This window comes from Pyrgilauda ruficollis, unplaced genomic scaffold (genome assembly GCF_017590135.1).
Source record: "Pyrgilauda ruficollis isolate IOZ18807 unplaced genomic scaffold, ASM1759013v1 scaffold86, whole genome shotgun sequence".
NCBI classification, from domain to species: domain Eukaryota; kingdom Metazoa; phylum Chordata; class Aves; order Passeriformes; family Passeridae; genus Pyrgilauda; species Pyrgilauda ruficollis.
Genome location: NW_024530599.1, coordinates 3,674,805 through 3,691,285, shown reverse-complemented (window position 1 = coordinate 3,691,285; position 16,481 = coordinate 3,674,805). Strand labels below are relative to the sequence as shown.

The 16,481-nt window shown below is 37.8% G+C and overlaps 1 protein-coding gene across 1 annotated transcript in view; it reads right to left on the bottom strand.

The window, feature by feature from the left end:
* The window catches only part of DOCK2 (dedicator of cytokinesis 2), a 157,022-nt gene that overhangs the window by 122,906 nt on the left and 17,635 nt on the right, over window positions 1-16,481 (bottom strand). The window contains exons 9-22 of the mRNA XM_041487999.1: window positions 15,972-16,053; window positions 15,321-15,456; window positions 14,725-14,800; window positions 13,690-13,766; window positions 13,238-13,363; window positions 12,291-12,415; window positions 9,755-9,853; window positions 8,276-8,348; window positions 8,097-8,200; window positions 5,766-5,949; window positions 5,574-5,671; window positions 4,509-4,598; window positions 4,165-4,265; window positions 1,562-1,696 (exon numbers count right to left, since the gene is read on the bottom strand). Of these exons, the coding sequence (XP_041343933.1) occupies window positions 1,562-1,696; window positions 4,165-4,265; window positions 4,509-4,598; window positions 5,574-5,671; window positions 5,766-5,949; window positions 8,097-8,200; window positions 8,276-8,348; window positions 9,755-9,853; window positions 12,291-12,415; window positions 13,238-13,363; window positions 13,690-13,766; window positions 14,725-14,800; window positions 15,321-15,456; window positions 15,972-16,053 (1,506 nt within the window). The remainder of the gene's footprint in view (window positions 1-1,561; window positions 1,697-4,164; window positions 4,266-4,508; window positions 4,599-5,573; window positions 5,672-5,765; window positions 5,950-8,096; window positions 8,201-8,275; window positions 8,349-9,754; window positions 9,854-12,290; window positions 12,416-13,237; window positions 13,364-13,689; window positions 13,767-14,724; window positions 14,801-15,320; window positions 15,457-15,971; window positions 16,054-16,481) is intronic.

Genomic DNA, 16,481 nt, shown 5'->3' with positions numbered 1-16,481 from the left:
CTGAAATGGGAGTAGAATACTGTGAGCTGAGTGTTGCCTCTTCTGCTCCATCAGAAGAGAAAAATTGCTTTTTAAAGTTATGTATTGCAGTGTCATTTCATTTTCTTTTCAATTTGAAATGTAAGACTGCCTAAAATAATAATAATTGTCCAGGGAATTTAGAGTTTCAGATCTCTAGTAAAGTAGGAGTAGATAATATGTAGCTGATCACCTGAATATGCAACACATTGCAATAATCTACTTTATGACAGATTGTCCAATGAACACTTTAAGCTGCAGGATAACACGAGGGATTAAAATGAGGACCAAAGTTCTCCCTGAAACAAACCCTTTCTGCTTTCTGACCTTCATCCAGACAAGAACTTTTCCATAATCCTCTACACAATGCTTCCTTCCCCAAAACTCTAATATACCCTTCTGCCATGACATCCATGATACAAATATAGGATAAAGTTGTATTCTGCTCTCCTGGGCACCATCTCCTTCCTTATACAGCTTTACACCTTGTTTACCTGTATCCATCTATAAGTAGTAAGTTCCTAGAGACAATAATATTTCTAATGTACTATCCATAGTAGCAAATTCCTTCTGAATCTGGTACTTCAACCAAAACATCATAATCCAGCAAGTAAACTTAAATTTAAAAAAAAAAGTATAAATCTACATGGATTTTTTTTTTTTTTTTTTTAATGGACAGTGAATATCAGAGCAAAATTGTATTAGAGCACACACTGAAGATAACTAAAACAGAACCTTCCTGCTCTGGTGAATGGCAGCCACAAACACAACACCCAAGCACTCCCTCTCCCTACAGATCTGAGTCTGCTCTGCCTGACCTCTGTCCCTGCAATCCTTCAGCCACAGAGCAAAGGCAAATCAGAACAAGCTGAAGGGGCAAACCAGCTCAGGATAAGTGGAGAAAGGTGAAGCAGAAAGTAATTGAGGAAGTGGGTCTGTGGTGTATGAGGAAAGTAGTTACCAGTGTGTAATCCTTCTCTTTCCACTTTTCATTTCCTCTGCTTTCCCCTCCTCCTTTTCCCTAAACCTGAACAGCACTTGTAAACACTACACCTCAGTTTGCCTGAGCTACACACATCCAGTCCATGGAGTCCTCCCTGTAAATTCCTCAAGAGGAGGTCCTAAGCTCTAAATTCAGTGTGACCATGGTGCTGCAATGACACTGCTCTGTGCACGGTCTGAGGGCTGCACACGGTGTTCTCAAGGACAAGTCTCCAGCCTCCTGCCATCTGTTGAGACGTTTGGCCATCCACTGGTCTTAGGCCAAGCCACCTGACACAAAGAATAATCACCCTTTGAAACCTGCTGCTATTATTAAATACGTCTCTGGAACTTACACTGAGAATCAGAAAGGAGATTTTTGAATATTCCCTCTACAAAACATATCTCAGCATTATTTGTATTTTAAAGCACTTGCCAGTTTTAATGTTTTATTTGTAAAAATAAAAAACCAGCTCTGTTCTAGAACCAACTTTTTCTACTTCTCAGGTCTCCTATGTCTGATGTTAGACAGCTAATTAAATTACAATATCTGAGTACTTACTGGGAAAATAATGTCCTTGATCTAACAATGAACTTGAAAACATATTCCAGTGCTTTCAGAGTTCTGAGGATAGGTTCACATTGCTCCCCTCGGCTGGAAGTATCCAAGTATGTCTTCAGAACACTCATTAATTTCCTGAAGTTTAAAAAAAAATATTTAAAAATAATTTTCATTATTATTTTTTTTTTTAATTACCTTCTTTAGCTTCTTTGGCAGCTCTAAATGTTCATGCTTGGTCAAGCACACGTAAGAAAACAGACTGAGTGTATTTCTGGATTTATATTGCACAAATTCTGTCAGTATAAACAAATGAGGAATAAATTCTTAGCTGCACAAGCAAGAGAGAAATCTGAAATCCCAGAAGAGCAGCATGACTTTACACAATTCTGGAAGCACCTTTACAGAAGTTTGTAATACACATGCACAAGGTATCACAAAATATTTCTTCTGCCTACCTCCACTGAGCAGTGATTAAACACCACTGCATGCTCTAATTAACAGTGTGTAAATATAGCATGTAAATAAAGCAGTACACAACAACATCTGCTTAAATTATTTATTTTATTTAAACACTTCCTTACTCTGTATCTAAAAGCAACTTTTTCTAAAGACACAGCTGGCTACAAAAGAGTAGAAGTTAATCTAAAACTAAATCCCTTAATTTGTAGTTATGGAATCATCTTAAGTGATTAAAGAAATACTAGTGATGCAATTTTGACCTTAATGCAGCCATAAGAATGAAGATAAGGGTGGTTGGGGGTTTTTTCCTATATCTCTACAAAAAGAGAGACCTGCTGTCCCCTGCCCTAAACAAACCAAGCCAACGACCAGCTCTCTGTGTAACTAATACACACGCCCAGCTAACTCACATTTCAGAACAAAATGCTGTGCTTTCAGCCTCTCAGCCTCCTGGGCATGACATCCATTGTGTTTGCATTTGCTCCTTTTTACAGCTTCTCTGAGTTGGACCAATATTTATCCAACTTGTAGGTAGGGGCAGTGCATGTTAAGCCCTCTGAGAGCTCTCTAAAATCCAGGAGAAAGGATGACTCAACAGGAACTGAATAAATAGGTAACAGTTTGGCCAACCAACCGTATCATAACATGGTTATTATATGTCTGGGACACAGTATTTCCTTCCTAGTTACGAGTTAGGCCACACACACACTTGTTTATTTCATAACTGATTCTGGAACCAGAGTAAGTCTTCCACGATGTGCGTTGAATCCATAATGCCAAGAAAACATGCGATGTGGGGAGCAATCATAAATGTTATTTGCCTCTACCACATTGACTAAGTCAACAGATACTCTCAGCCAGGTAAGTCTTAGATTATTTTATGCAAATAAGGCTGTCCTGAGAGGTTCTGTACTCTTCCTTTTCTTCTTTCACAGTACTATAAAGCACTAAATGACATGTGCTTATTACTGATGGAGTGAGAGAGGACTGAAGCACATAGTTTGTGCTTGAGTTTTCTAAGCCCACTAATGCTCACTTCACTGAGGTGTGAGAAAAGGCTGATTTGACACTGCTGCCTTTCAGCTTTAGGAAACTCATGGTTTAGTGCATGATTTTTGTGACATTTAGTGTTGAGTTAGAACTGAAATTTAACACAGGCACTGGAAGATAGCCCCAGCTATTCCAAACCTTCAGTTCAGGTCTTCCCTGTACTATTCATATTCTAAATTAAAGTTCCGCTTCAATCTGCCACTCCATTAAGCTGCCAGAATGAGACATCAGGTAGATTAAAAATCCACATCCATCCTCTTAGAGCACATCCCAGAGATCTGCATCAGCTGAAGATGTTACCTTCCTTCATAATTCAGTCATTTTATCCTACTATCATCTGCAAAAGCCTCTTCTAAATAAAGTAGGAATGCAGGATTAAATTTGGTGTATAACATGTCTGCACAGTTTCTACTCTTTTGCACGAGTCCATCTATGAGTTCCCATCTGGGTGTTGCGTAGAAGCTCCAAAAGTCGAAAGCAAAGAAATAAATAACAAATCCACAACAAGTTCATCCACTCGCGTGACCATGTAACAAATACTAAAACTCCATCTCACAGCAGGACACATAACAAATACCAAAATTCCAGTTCACTGCACTGAACCCCTTCTGACACAACATCAGACTAAAATGCATTCGAAGACTTGACAGCTCCCAAACAATTCTTTGTCCTTTGAGTTTGTTTGATGTGGAAAAAAAATGTGGAAAAAAATGTGGAAACCTATGTAAATGGGCTAAGGAGAGCCACAAGTCCTCACCTGAGGCATTTCAACGTAAGGCCAGGGATACAAATGGAGAGGTTTCACAGCAAAGCTTCTTTTGATAAATTTGACAGGATACAGGTGAAGTGCTCAGACACAGCAAAATCCAGGTGACAGAAAACAAATGCCAAAGCATCATTTAACCCCAAATCATTTGCTATGGGTTCATTAATTCCACTTATAATCAAATATGTCTCAGAGGCAGATAAGCAAACACCAGCATCAAAACAACAGCCACCATAAATTACATCAGAAAAGTCACAAGCAAGATTTACTTCTTTTATGTGATGGTGGAGGTTTAGAAAAGAAGAGAAAGAAGAGAAAATAAACTTACTTGTATGCCAAGGTTGCACTAAAGTGCTGCTGGATATATGCTTCCAAAACAGTGTTAAAGTGCTGAAACTTACGGTCTGCAATGAGCCCTATGATATAGATCTAAACAGACAGAGACACAATTAGCCAGAGTCATATTGCAAACTTAAATGTTCACTTTCTTAAAATATTTCTGGTCATTTTCTATTTAAGTTTTAAAAGAAATTTGATTTTCAGTCAGTGAGTAATATTCCTCTATTCTATAGAAACTTTAGGAATAATTTTCTGAACTGCAAAACTTGATAGTTTGTTCAAAATTCTAAGGTTCTTTACTTTGACAAATAAATTCATTGTGCTGATTCTTACCAGTGCATCGAAGACAAGGATGTCATACTCATCATTGTGGGAATGTTCCATCATGATGTTAAACAGGGCATCCAATGTATCCTGGAGAAACTACAGAACATGAAAAGACAAACTGATAACCAATTCAACTAGAAAACCTCACAAGAAAATTTTCTGATAGCAGAACTGGTTTCCCTCAAGTTAGAATTTTACTGTCCTTACTGAAGCATCACCTAAATTGAGAAAATATTTCCAAGGGTTTAGGCTTTAGTTGCTTTAGTTTTAAGAACCTGCATCCTCAGGTTCATCGATAATACATGCTTAGTTCAAAGATTATGGAAAAGGCAAAAATATTATATAAATGACAAAACTTGTTAAAGCTATGTTCCTTAGTGACACAGATCAGTGTTTGCTATTTTCACATATACATATTGATTAAAAAGACTTCCTGCTTCTGTGGTCTGATTCAAATTCTGCACTAAATCAAAGAAAAGTATCTCAGTGTCTTGGGACAAATCTTTGGTTAAAAAAACCACTCCTCTTACTTCCTCTTTTTTTTTTGGATTTAATACTTATTCTTTCTCTACAGAGACATCTCAAGTTTATGCTTAAAGACACAAAGGCAATAGTACATGCGATTTTCCAAAATACTGACAATTTTTATTCATATACTCATTAAGTTAAGAAAGTGCTTTGTTGGGTACATAACACTTCTTGGTTTAATATCAACATGTAAATTAAGAACTGCAAAAAAAGCAATAGGAATTGTTTGTGATAGTTCAGATAGACAAAAGGAAACAGATGAATAGAGATTATGGAAAATATTTTATTATTAATTATTATTATTAATTATAATTATTGTCTTAATCTCCTAGTAATAATCTTGGAAATCTTCCAGCCCAACAACAGGCAATACCAGAGATCTGGAATTAAAAAGTAGAAGGAAAGCTGGCCAGGCCTGTGAAGGATCCTGCCCGGGTGTTGGCTTCCTCACTCCCTCTAATGAAGAGCTTTGCTCATGTCCTTTGCAAACTAACAAAGGCATTATGGGCCTGAAGAATAACTATTATTAGAATAAGGATTTACCTTCACTACTTCCTCTCCATCCACAATCTTCAGCTTTTCCAGGTTCTCCTGAAGCAGCTCTGGCTTCACGCGCCACTTCAGGAGACCCAGCAGGCCCACTAATGGAAAATGAATGGACAGACATTAAAATTTAACGTCTGATTTATCAATTTGTTTTATTTCAAAACTCCCACCTGTTTAGAAGGTACATACCATTCTGAGTTAACTTTGTGGAACAAACAAGAGTTGAAATGTAAAATGAATCTCTTGAGCTGACTGAAAGGCCCCCAACAATGCTTGAGCTCCTGACTAAGGTTGCTCCCTTGTTTTCCACGTGCAGACGTGTAGAAGGCAATGTCAAATAAGTACCAGCATCCTCCATTTTTTTACTGTCCCCCTGAAAAACAATACACCATTCATTACAAATTTCACACCCCTGGATTTAAAATTAGACTTATTTTGTACTTTTGTACTAGAGAAGTAAACAAAACTGAGGTGCAGGAAGGGACTTTGAGGGGTGACACCCCATGCAGAGTAAAAAAGCAAGAGCCAATCTCTCATTAGAATGTCAGTGGGTGTGGAACACTGCAGAATATTGAGCATCACCTTGAAGACTGTACACAGGACAACATGATTGTATTGTCTGCACACAGCTTAAAAGCAGAAAGCAGGACTGAGCAAGGAAAGAATAGCAGCACTGTTTTGACATCCTCATTATAATTCCATACCTGGACCTTGAACATAAAAAAATCAGGGCATGGTAAGATTATATTTTAAATCAGACAGTATGCTGCAGTAACTAAATGACATAGAATACGTGCTTTTCAGTAGAATGAACTGTAAAAAACCAGAGAGCCAACAGAGATTTTTCCCTCCTCTCTTTCATCAACTTCTGTGGCACAACCCCACAGATTTTCTGGGTCTTATCTTAGGATTCCCCAGACAGGAAAGAAGTCTTAGGCAAAGACAACAAAAATCATGCTCCCCACTGTTTAAAGAACACTGTTTCTTTAACAAAACTCCAGAGAATTTCCCTGTTGATGACGTCACTTTAAGCTACAACACTGCGACAGATATTACTGAATTGCAGACCTTTAGTCTACAAATGTGGATGAACAAGGAGCTACAAAAACCATGATCTAGAAAGGCATTTTAAAGTTTTGCAGTTTTATCTGGTTCAGTGACTGCAGAGATGCAGTTTCTACTTCAAATCAAAGAGGCAAGGCTAAAAATTGTCTGTAAGAGACCTAGACAGACAAGAAGCAAAACCTTTATACAGCAAAACACACAGCAGCCCCACATCTATGATTGTATCAGGCTTGCCAAATAATTACTTCCCAAATTTCTGGAAGCAAAATAAACTCTTGACTTCTTTCTTTTGGGACAAGTCAGACAAACAATGGGAAAAAGATGAAGTTTTGATCCAAAAGTCTCTCAAAAAGATCCAATGCCTAAAGACGGTTTAAACTTAGCAGTTTTCAAATTACTTATTTTGAGAGGCCAAGGTGTATGACTTACTTTAAACACTTACAGCTTACAATTACTGTTTTTAATACTAGAATAGGCAAGCATATGTCAGAAAATCTGTTTGTTTCTCACAACCATAAAGTAGGTCAACTCCATTTAGCATTTCTCATCCATGCTGTCACTTCAAAAAAATTACTGAGCTGATGCAGAAATGAATTAGGTGGAATTTCACAACCAACATTAACCACACAGTCCACAATTTTCCTTCTAGTCTCAATATTTTAAATGATAGTTTCAATGAAGAGAAGATAAATAACTATATGCTGCCATTAATCTCTTTGGCTTGCCTAAGCAACTTGATTTAGTTGCATGCATCTCACTTGGTATTAATGATACAGCAAACTTGTTTACTGAGAAGAGTGCTGAGAAATAACTTAAGTGTCCTTTGTACTGGAAGTGATTTCTGGTTCTTAGTCCCTGCTAGACACCATTCTCCAATAGGGAAAATAAAACCAAAGTCAAAACATCTGCTCCCTGCTTCCTTCACAAAGTTAAAGATCCTGTTTCTAGCTAGGGCCAACTAAAGCTATTCTTCACACCCAGAACTAAATTGCTGAAACTTTCAATTTTGTACCTGAGGAACTACACAGCAGTTTAAGACAAGCATTTTCCTAAGACTGCATTCCCAGATTATTCATGAAATGAAGATCCCAAGTGGATCAATCACTTCCCATATCCAGCAAGAGGAATGGTACCCACCCAAGTACAGAGTTGCAGCACAACTTTCTCTATGCTACAGAAGGCCAAAAGCACAAATACCAGTAAAAAGAGTAATCATCTCTCACTGTGTTTGGATAATATCTTTGTGTTATTTAAATGCAGAGCAATATTTACTGACAATAGAACAGGGTACACCTTTTCATTTTGTTCAGATGCAAAACACAGTATCATCTTTGATAGAATAATAAAATCAATCTAGCACTAAGCAAATACACAGGGCAGCCAAAGGCAACAGTATGAGAAAGAAAGAGAAAGAGAGAAAGAGAAAGAGAGAAAGAGAGAAATCTGAGCTCATACCTTTAGGACTAACAAATCATGGATGCCATCATGGAGAGTTGTTCCATCCTCCTTCATTAGTCTTACGTAGGCCATTGCAAAATTCTTCTCTCCCTTATCTTTAGCTGCAAAGCAAAAGACCTTGGGTTGACTACCCATCAATGAATTAAAATGCACTAAAGTAAAAATTCCCCACTTACACTCCTGAGTTGACCTGTGCCTGAACATGAAGCGCAGATGGATCCTCTGCATGTCCTCAATGGGGACTGCTACCTTTAGTAAAATCAGAAAAGAGTGAGGAGAGTTATGAGGGGTGGTTTCACATGTAATGAGCCCCTATTTTAGAATAAATAATCCCCACATCTTCTGTTTCCATAGTGCCTTTCACAGGTGGTTTCAAACTGTTGAGCCTGGTCACAGTAGCAAGGTGAGGGCTGGTAAGCAATGATCTGTCAGACTTTGCTCAAAGTCTGGCACCAGCAAAGAAATGAAGCACAGAACCCAGCGAGTGAATGCACACAGGTGCTAGAAAACAATCACAGTGCAGTCCTACTGCTCACCCTTTTAACCACAGAAAATTAAACACCTCTGCATTATGCACCTCTCACATTTTAGATATAGAAATTGACAACCAATTTATTAAACGGGTGAAAACAGTACAAAAATTCCAGCAAAATAAATTGATGATTTTAGTGATTAAATTTAGTGTAAAGCCTTGAGGAGAATCACAGGAACTTGCAAGTACTTTATTCTTAAAGCAGCATACTTTAGGTCAAACATGCAACAAAAAAGGCCTGCTGTGTAAGGGAAAGCACAATTTTTCATATTATCAAGTTCACAGTTCTAAAAATGTAAGGACTTGAACACCTTTGTGTGCATTCACAACTTCCCTTCACAAATCTTACTGAACAGTGCCTTAATATTAATGATGCTTTTCAACAGGATCTGCTGTTAGTGATCTTGTACACAAGATTGAGTTACGGAATAATTTTAAAAAGGAACTAATACAATAAGCAATAAAAAGAATGGGTCAATGTTTTCAAAACAATAAATGAGCTTCTATTTGAAGTCATACTTCCATTCCCTCCCTGTCCTTCACCATCACAGGTAACACATCCTAAGGTAATTATTGCAAGCTTGTCATACGTGGCTATTTTTTCTTTAAAAAAGCAAGCAAATCTGTCACAGTTTGTAAGAGCTGTTTCTGGCAGCTTCTGAGCATATTCCAATCATGGACATTGAAGCCTGATTAGGTAATTATTAGTGTATCTCTAAGAGAAGCAAGACAGTTTTTTCTTTTTGAAATCAGAAGAGGGGGGTGCTGTTTTCATTTGCATTTTGGTTTGGTCTTGTTTGTTTTTTAATTGAAGCTCCTCATCTCCATTGTTTCACCAAAATAGAACAAATGCAGTAGTTCATTTTTGATGAGCCCTGTTAGGACATAAAGTTATCTAAGATGATCTCATTTGTTTTGCTGAACAAAACCTACACATCCCTTTCTAGGCCAAATTTCAAGCCTCAGTGACCATGTATCTCTAATAACTGATGTATGACTAAGGCTTCATTCTTCAGCTGTAGTCAGGGACAAGACGGTTTTTGGAGGAAGCTGATGCTGTGCAGCCTTTCTGTGTGAGGCATTAAGAAAGGAAAAAATAAAGTGGGAAGTTTCCACACCATACCTTCAGTGTCTCCATCCATCGCGGCTGCTTGACCTGGTAGTAAACCACAGATCTGTACTCGCTCACGGGTCTGTCCCCCGCTCCCAGGCACACAGCATTCTTACAAAAGAGGGAACAAACACTGTTTAGTGCCTCCTTCATTGGGGTACATTTTGGAGCAGTTTTGGGTAAATTAACTCAGACAAAACCAAAAAGTCCCCAGAGAGCTCCCCTGAGTCCCGAGCTGGGAGTTCCACCCCGGCCCTGGGACGCGGCCTGCCCTCACGGGCTGCGCTCCCGCCCCGCTGTGGGCTTGATTTGGGCATGGCATCATCCAAAGCTAAATAATAATGACAGCACCAACACAGGGGAAGACACTGCGTTTTCTAAGTCTCTGAACACAATGGAAATAAACATTTACCATAATCAATGGGCACAGACAGTGTAATTGCTTTATACAGGGATCACAGAGAGTGGGCTCTAGCAGATGCGTGAAGAACATAAAATCGACTTGATTTCTCCATCTGATGAACTTAAGTAACCAACATGTCATCTCAATTAGTAGAAGAAATACAAAAGGAAAAAAAATAAAAATGTATCTTCATTATTCTGTTTATTTCTCCATTTTATTTTTAAATACTTTCTTCTGGCACAGACTCAGAAGTTCTAGGCCACACACCAGAGGTGACTTCCAAACTGGATGTTGTAGAGGCACCAACAATAAACAATTAGAATTTCCCATTCTTTAACAACTATCTGAGCTAGGACAGAGACAAGTGAAAGATCTGATCAGCTTCAAAACTTGTGGTTTTCCTTAGTGAGTCTGTGAAGACTTGGCCTGCATCTGTCTGCTCTGGCTGACTGCAGCTGAGCTGTACATGCAGAGTAAAAGTTACTGCTGGACAGGGAGACACCAAGATCCTGATACCTGCCAGACATGAAACCAAAGTCCCTGAAGGAAGCAGTCATTAAATTCTCTACTGAAGGCACTGATTCAACTAAGCCAATCCAGGCTGCACTAACTGCTGCAAAGGTGCAATAATCCTGCTGAAAATCCAGTGAACCTTAAAAGTCTGCTTCAAACACCAGGACGCCCTGTGACCAGAAGGGTGTGGTGCTGGTACCTGAAGACGATTTGTATGATCTGGTCAGAGGGATTTAACTGCAGAGAGCAATGTCTCATCTGCCTGAGCAGAGATTTTTCAAGGTTTATGCATGTACTTGTTTGTCACCTCCATGACATGCACTTGGAACAAAAGTCCTATTCCTTGTGACAGTAAATCAAGGGCTAGCTCTGCAACTGGGACTAGTTTGATACCTGAACAGAACCAACCACTTTCCTGTGTAGTGAACATATTCTTGTTATGAGAAATATTGATAGAAATTCATGGGTTTGAAAGTCTACTGGTTTGGAGTATCTTTACAGGCTAAAAGGAAAAACCAGTCACTTTTGTTATTACTTGCATTCTACAGCATTTGAATTACCTCCTCAAAATTGTTGCTTAAATATATCCAAGGCATATTGCCCACAGAAAGCAGGTGTGACATTTCACCTCAAAGACAACAAGACAAACTCACTTTCTCCTAAGATTTAAAATTCTGTATCTGCAGAACTGAGCACGCATAATATTGGAATGCAAGATTTAAGGTGTGATAATAGGTTTATTTGTCTAAGGAATATTTTTGTTTATATGTGATTAGACAGAATACAGAACAGAGTTAGTTCCTGTGCATGCAAGCCACGGTCAGGTGCTGTCATAGGCACACGCAGTGTTTTGTAATCAGAGCTACAGTTTTGTTGTGTGGACCTTAAAGATTATGTGGGATTAGAATTTTCTTTACTCAAGCTTTCAACTTACATTTTAAGCCGTTAGTTGCAGTTTATAAACAAGTCATGAACCCAGTGTTTCATTCCATCTTTATTTTATCTCAAGAATGTCTTTATGATTTCACCCTCACGATCCCAACTCTATAAAGCTCAGAAAATGACAGGTCAAAAATCCCCCTGAATACCAAACTGGTGATAAACCCGAAGGAAAAGACAAAGGATCTTCAAAATGGGAACAGACAAGCAAAAAGACTGTAAATATTTATGTTGCATATGTAATTGTTGTCACTAATTTCATTCTTTGCCATGTACTTAATTCAGTGACAGTGACACAAACTTCCTGGCACAAATCAAGCATTTGCTATGTAGCAGAAATGGTACTTCTAACATTTCAGTGTGCAAATTGCATTCCTCTGGGAATTTCCTCAAGAAAAACCCTAGAGTAAGAATGCAGTAATTGTCAGAATCAGCACTTGTTCCTTGGCACAGCTAAAATAGGTCATTCAATGTTATTCCTTGTTACATTTTATGCAAGACTTTTATAGGGTTTTAATAGATTTTAATTTTTTAAAAATCATAAAGCTTATTTGTCACAAGATGTCACAGGATGACACAAGGAAATTGAGTTTTTGAATAGTGGTGTTTTATTAAATGTGTAAGTTAAGCCTTACATCAAAAATTCAGCTCATGTTTCTATGCCCCTCATTGCAGAAAAAAAGGAAAACTTACTGGCAACACTTTTCCTTCTTCATCACAGACACACATTATCACTTCAACATTTCTCTGAGTTGTTTTATTGTATTTATCAAAATCTCCATACAGCAATGTAATATATATGTCATTTCTTATGTCTCCTAAAAGAGAAATTGAAAGGTTAAAAAGCAATTTAAATACTCTGAGAGCATAGGATCAGCTGAACTACACATGACTACCTCACTGTTAGCTGTGAAACAGATAAAAATTTATTATTTTCCATCTGAACTTAATTTTTCAGTTCTTTATCTTTGCTAAGGCAAAACTAGGATGTGAGGAGAAGCAAATGGGAGCTCGGAGTGACTCGATGCAATTCCCATCCTGCCCCGACACCTGCTGGTGAGATGAGCCCATCAGGAATTTCCCCAAATATCCAGCTCTCTCTCTGGAGGGAGCTTCTCATTTTAATTCTTTCCTCTGAACGAATTCATATGACTTTTAAAAGGATCAAGATTTTACTCGAGTTGGGACGAGGGAGGTTTTTGTTGTTTGTTTTTTAAAAAGGAGCCTGGCAGACAGTGAGTGATTTCAACTGGAAAATATCTTGTCATACATACAAATGAAATCAAGATATTCCACACTGATTTGTTGGTTATTGTTAAAGGACAGCAATAACTTTCAATAAAAACAAGGTTCATTTAAAATTCAAGTGACATCCACCATAACCTACAAGTTATGTACAAGGAGATAGGTTTATCCCTCACTGTCTGGATTTTATTTTTCCTGTTTAAGTATTAGAAACTACTTTCCAAGGAATTCACTATTTAATAGTGAAATAATATGGGAACAAAACTTACCATGAGTAAATTCCAAAGATCCTCTGAGTTAGCCATTACAGAAATCAGTAAGGGCAGCAGCTGATGCTTATTAACATAGGGAATGAGAAGAAATCCCTTCCTATCAGAGAAAAAAGCACCTCCTACCTGGCATGATTATTTCAGGGAATCCCAGCTTTCTAGCAACAACCGTGGTTCTGTCTACAAGGTGTGGGTAATCCTTTCTAGTCTGAATCACGTCTCCAACCAGCATTTTCACTGTTACCCACAGGCCTATGAAGTACAATAAAAAGAAAAAAAGATTACATTTTTGGTAGGGAAAAAAGAAAAATCTGTCTTCAGATGATTGCCTCCTCTGCTCACCAAAACAGGGACAAGAATTTGCTTTCCCATTTCCTGCAGATGAAAGTAAAATCTCTATAATGCAAATTGTCACTACTAATTTAAATAATCCCTAAGATTCTTTAACAAACTCATGGTTCCTCAATTCCAGCTTCAAAGCTGACTCACCTCCATGCTGGTACTCCAGCTCCAACATAAAATGAAGTTTCACAAAAATACCGTGTTACTTAAAAGAAAATAATAAAAATGTGCTTTACCTTGTCCACCACTGTCTCCTTTTGATGCAGTGATTTTGCTCAGGAGACTGTGTAAAAAGTCATTCTCTGCCACTACCCTGAAAGAGAAACAGCAATGTCTGCTCAGGAAATGATATAAATATATCAGACAACATTTAGAATACAAATGACTAACGCCTCAGTCTTTGCAGTATTGCCTGATTGTGATATAGTCTGTATTTTTATTATCTCTCACTCAAGTTGCAGCCCACTCACATTCAGTTGTGTGTACACTGAAGTGAGAAAGATTCAGTCAGCCACCAAGAATGGTGTTCTGTGACAGTGACAATGTGAGTGCACTCCAGCTCAGTCCACTTTCCCTGACAAACAGCCAGATAAATGAACTTGGAATTTTTATCAGCTACTTTTGAAATTAGAAACAAATCCTCACAGAGAAAACATGCTGGGTCAAATTAGAAACAAGTGAAAAAATAAACCAGCATGTCATACCTGGGTCTTTCAGAATTAAATTTATCCTCCATAGTAAGCAGTGCTATGTAGGACACACGGAGTTATTTCCAGTATTTCCACTGGTATCTCTGCATTTGATCTGTGAGCATCACATTTTTAGGCAGCTGCTCTGGCATTTCTTCTGAACATAGTGTATGATAATTCTATTACTTTTTAAAGGAAACACAGTTTTTACTCAGATTTTTTTACTCAGATTTTTCTCAAATTCTAAACAGAACCAAGCTCATAAAATAGTAGTTATCCTTGCTTGCAAATCTCACTTATAACTATTTGACTTGGGTTTGTGAAATCAGACGGTACCAGTTGTCTGAAGGAGCACATTTGTGGAATTATTCATTAATTTAATGTGCTGTGGTACATGTGCAAGCCCTAAATGCCATTTAAAGTCATACCTAAATAATTAGCATTATTACAACATAAAATTGTTAAAGAAAAACTTTCTTATTCTTTAGCCATTTCACAGATTGTTACAGGAACAGAGATAGATAAATAGGATAGATAAATATTTTCTTTCACATATAAAAAAATATATTATGACACTCTTACGGATGAAAGGGAATGAAATGCTGTTTCACTTCATCGCTTTCAGATTTTCCTTTTATGATATCTGTAATATCCATGACTAGAAGAATAAAAGAAAAATCATCAGAACATATAAGAGCATTCCAGAATAGCTTCTCTTATCTATGAGCGTTCTTGTGCCTCAAGGTAAATGTGGATTTTTCAGCAGCAGGGCTGGGTTTGTGGGGCAGAAGATTTTGTACAAAGCCCTCACTAAAAACATGCTGCTGTGGAGAGAGAGGGAGAATTCAGACTAACTTGGGAATACAGGTATCAGAGCTTTTGGGACATAACCACTGACTTTATTTCATCTGCAAGGGCATCTGTTATTAAATTGGTTCTGTGCTTTCACTCGCACAGCTTGGCACTCTATGAATAATTAGGAAATGAAATTCAAAAGTGGATTTCGGACTTGAACTAAAACATCAATGTAGGTGCAGTGTTTACATACTTCAGAAAGTACAGAAAAAATTGATAGAGTTGATGGGTATTCTGACATGTCTTGGCAGAGATTTTAATAGTCCAGGGCTGCAAAACTCACTGATATCCTGGTTCAGCCATAGCACAGGAGGCACCAGTACCTGCCACGCCGAAGGGCCGCCGCAGCCCTTGTGTGTATTTCTTGGAGTTACTGTCCCTCAGGTCCATCCTGCCCACTCGCACTATCTGGCAAACTAAATAAATTTTGTCTCTGCTAAGGTCTTTATTTCCAAGATCCTAAGATACAAACAAAAAAAGAACCATGGTGTTACCTGGGTAAAAAGCAAGTTGTGAAATTTAAACAGGACCTGCAGCAATAAACTGAATCTTAGCAATCACTGGGGAAGAAAAAAATGTAAACAAAAGACCCTCAAACCAAACAAACTCCCAAAACCTCAACAAATTACAAAATCTGAGCTCATCAAAAGGATTAAAAAAGTGACAGTTTAAAGTTTGAAAAAAATATAAGGTAAGATAAATAAAGATAATAATAACAATCAAGAGAGACAGCAGATAAAACTAAATAAATCAAGTCATCAAGAAATTCACGAAGCAGCGAAGTGATCTGAAGAAAGGTCACTGAAGCATTGTCACTGCCCTAAAGAACTTAGAGACTTGTCACCTTGCTCTGTTTCTGGGATTACCTCTGCTTCCTTCTTCACCTTGGTCACTCTTTATGAGATCTGACAGCGACCACAGAGAAGAGAATTTCATTTGCAAATACAAAGGGAAGCAAACTGGAAAACACTTACTGTGAACACCACTTTAAGATTGTTGAGCATATCAATTTCCTTTGGAAAGCCTCGACTCCCCCATCTCACCAAGTAGTTCTCACTGTTTGGAAGATAAATATCTCACTGTCAAGGGATTAAAAAATTCGCCCTTTACACAGTACAGAAGTCACTTAGCAGACAGTCTGTGGTGATAATTCAAATCTAAGACCAGACTAAAAAGACAAGAAAAACACTATAGAGGTATCAACAGTAAGTTTTAAAAGAGTAACTTGAAAAAATGGGCGCCTTTTTTTTGAGGCAACTTTACCATCATCAGTCTGTTTGGTGGGAATACTCAACAGAAATCTTAATCTACCCAGAAATTTATAAATGTAATTTTTTTTTTCCACTCCTCCCCCTTCAGCACTTTACTCCAAACACCACGATATTACCCATCTAGAACAATCTCTAAAACTTGAAAAGGGCTCAGGCTTTTCCAAACTTCTGAAATGTTCAATCCAGGAATTACATATGAAAATATTTGGAAAC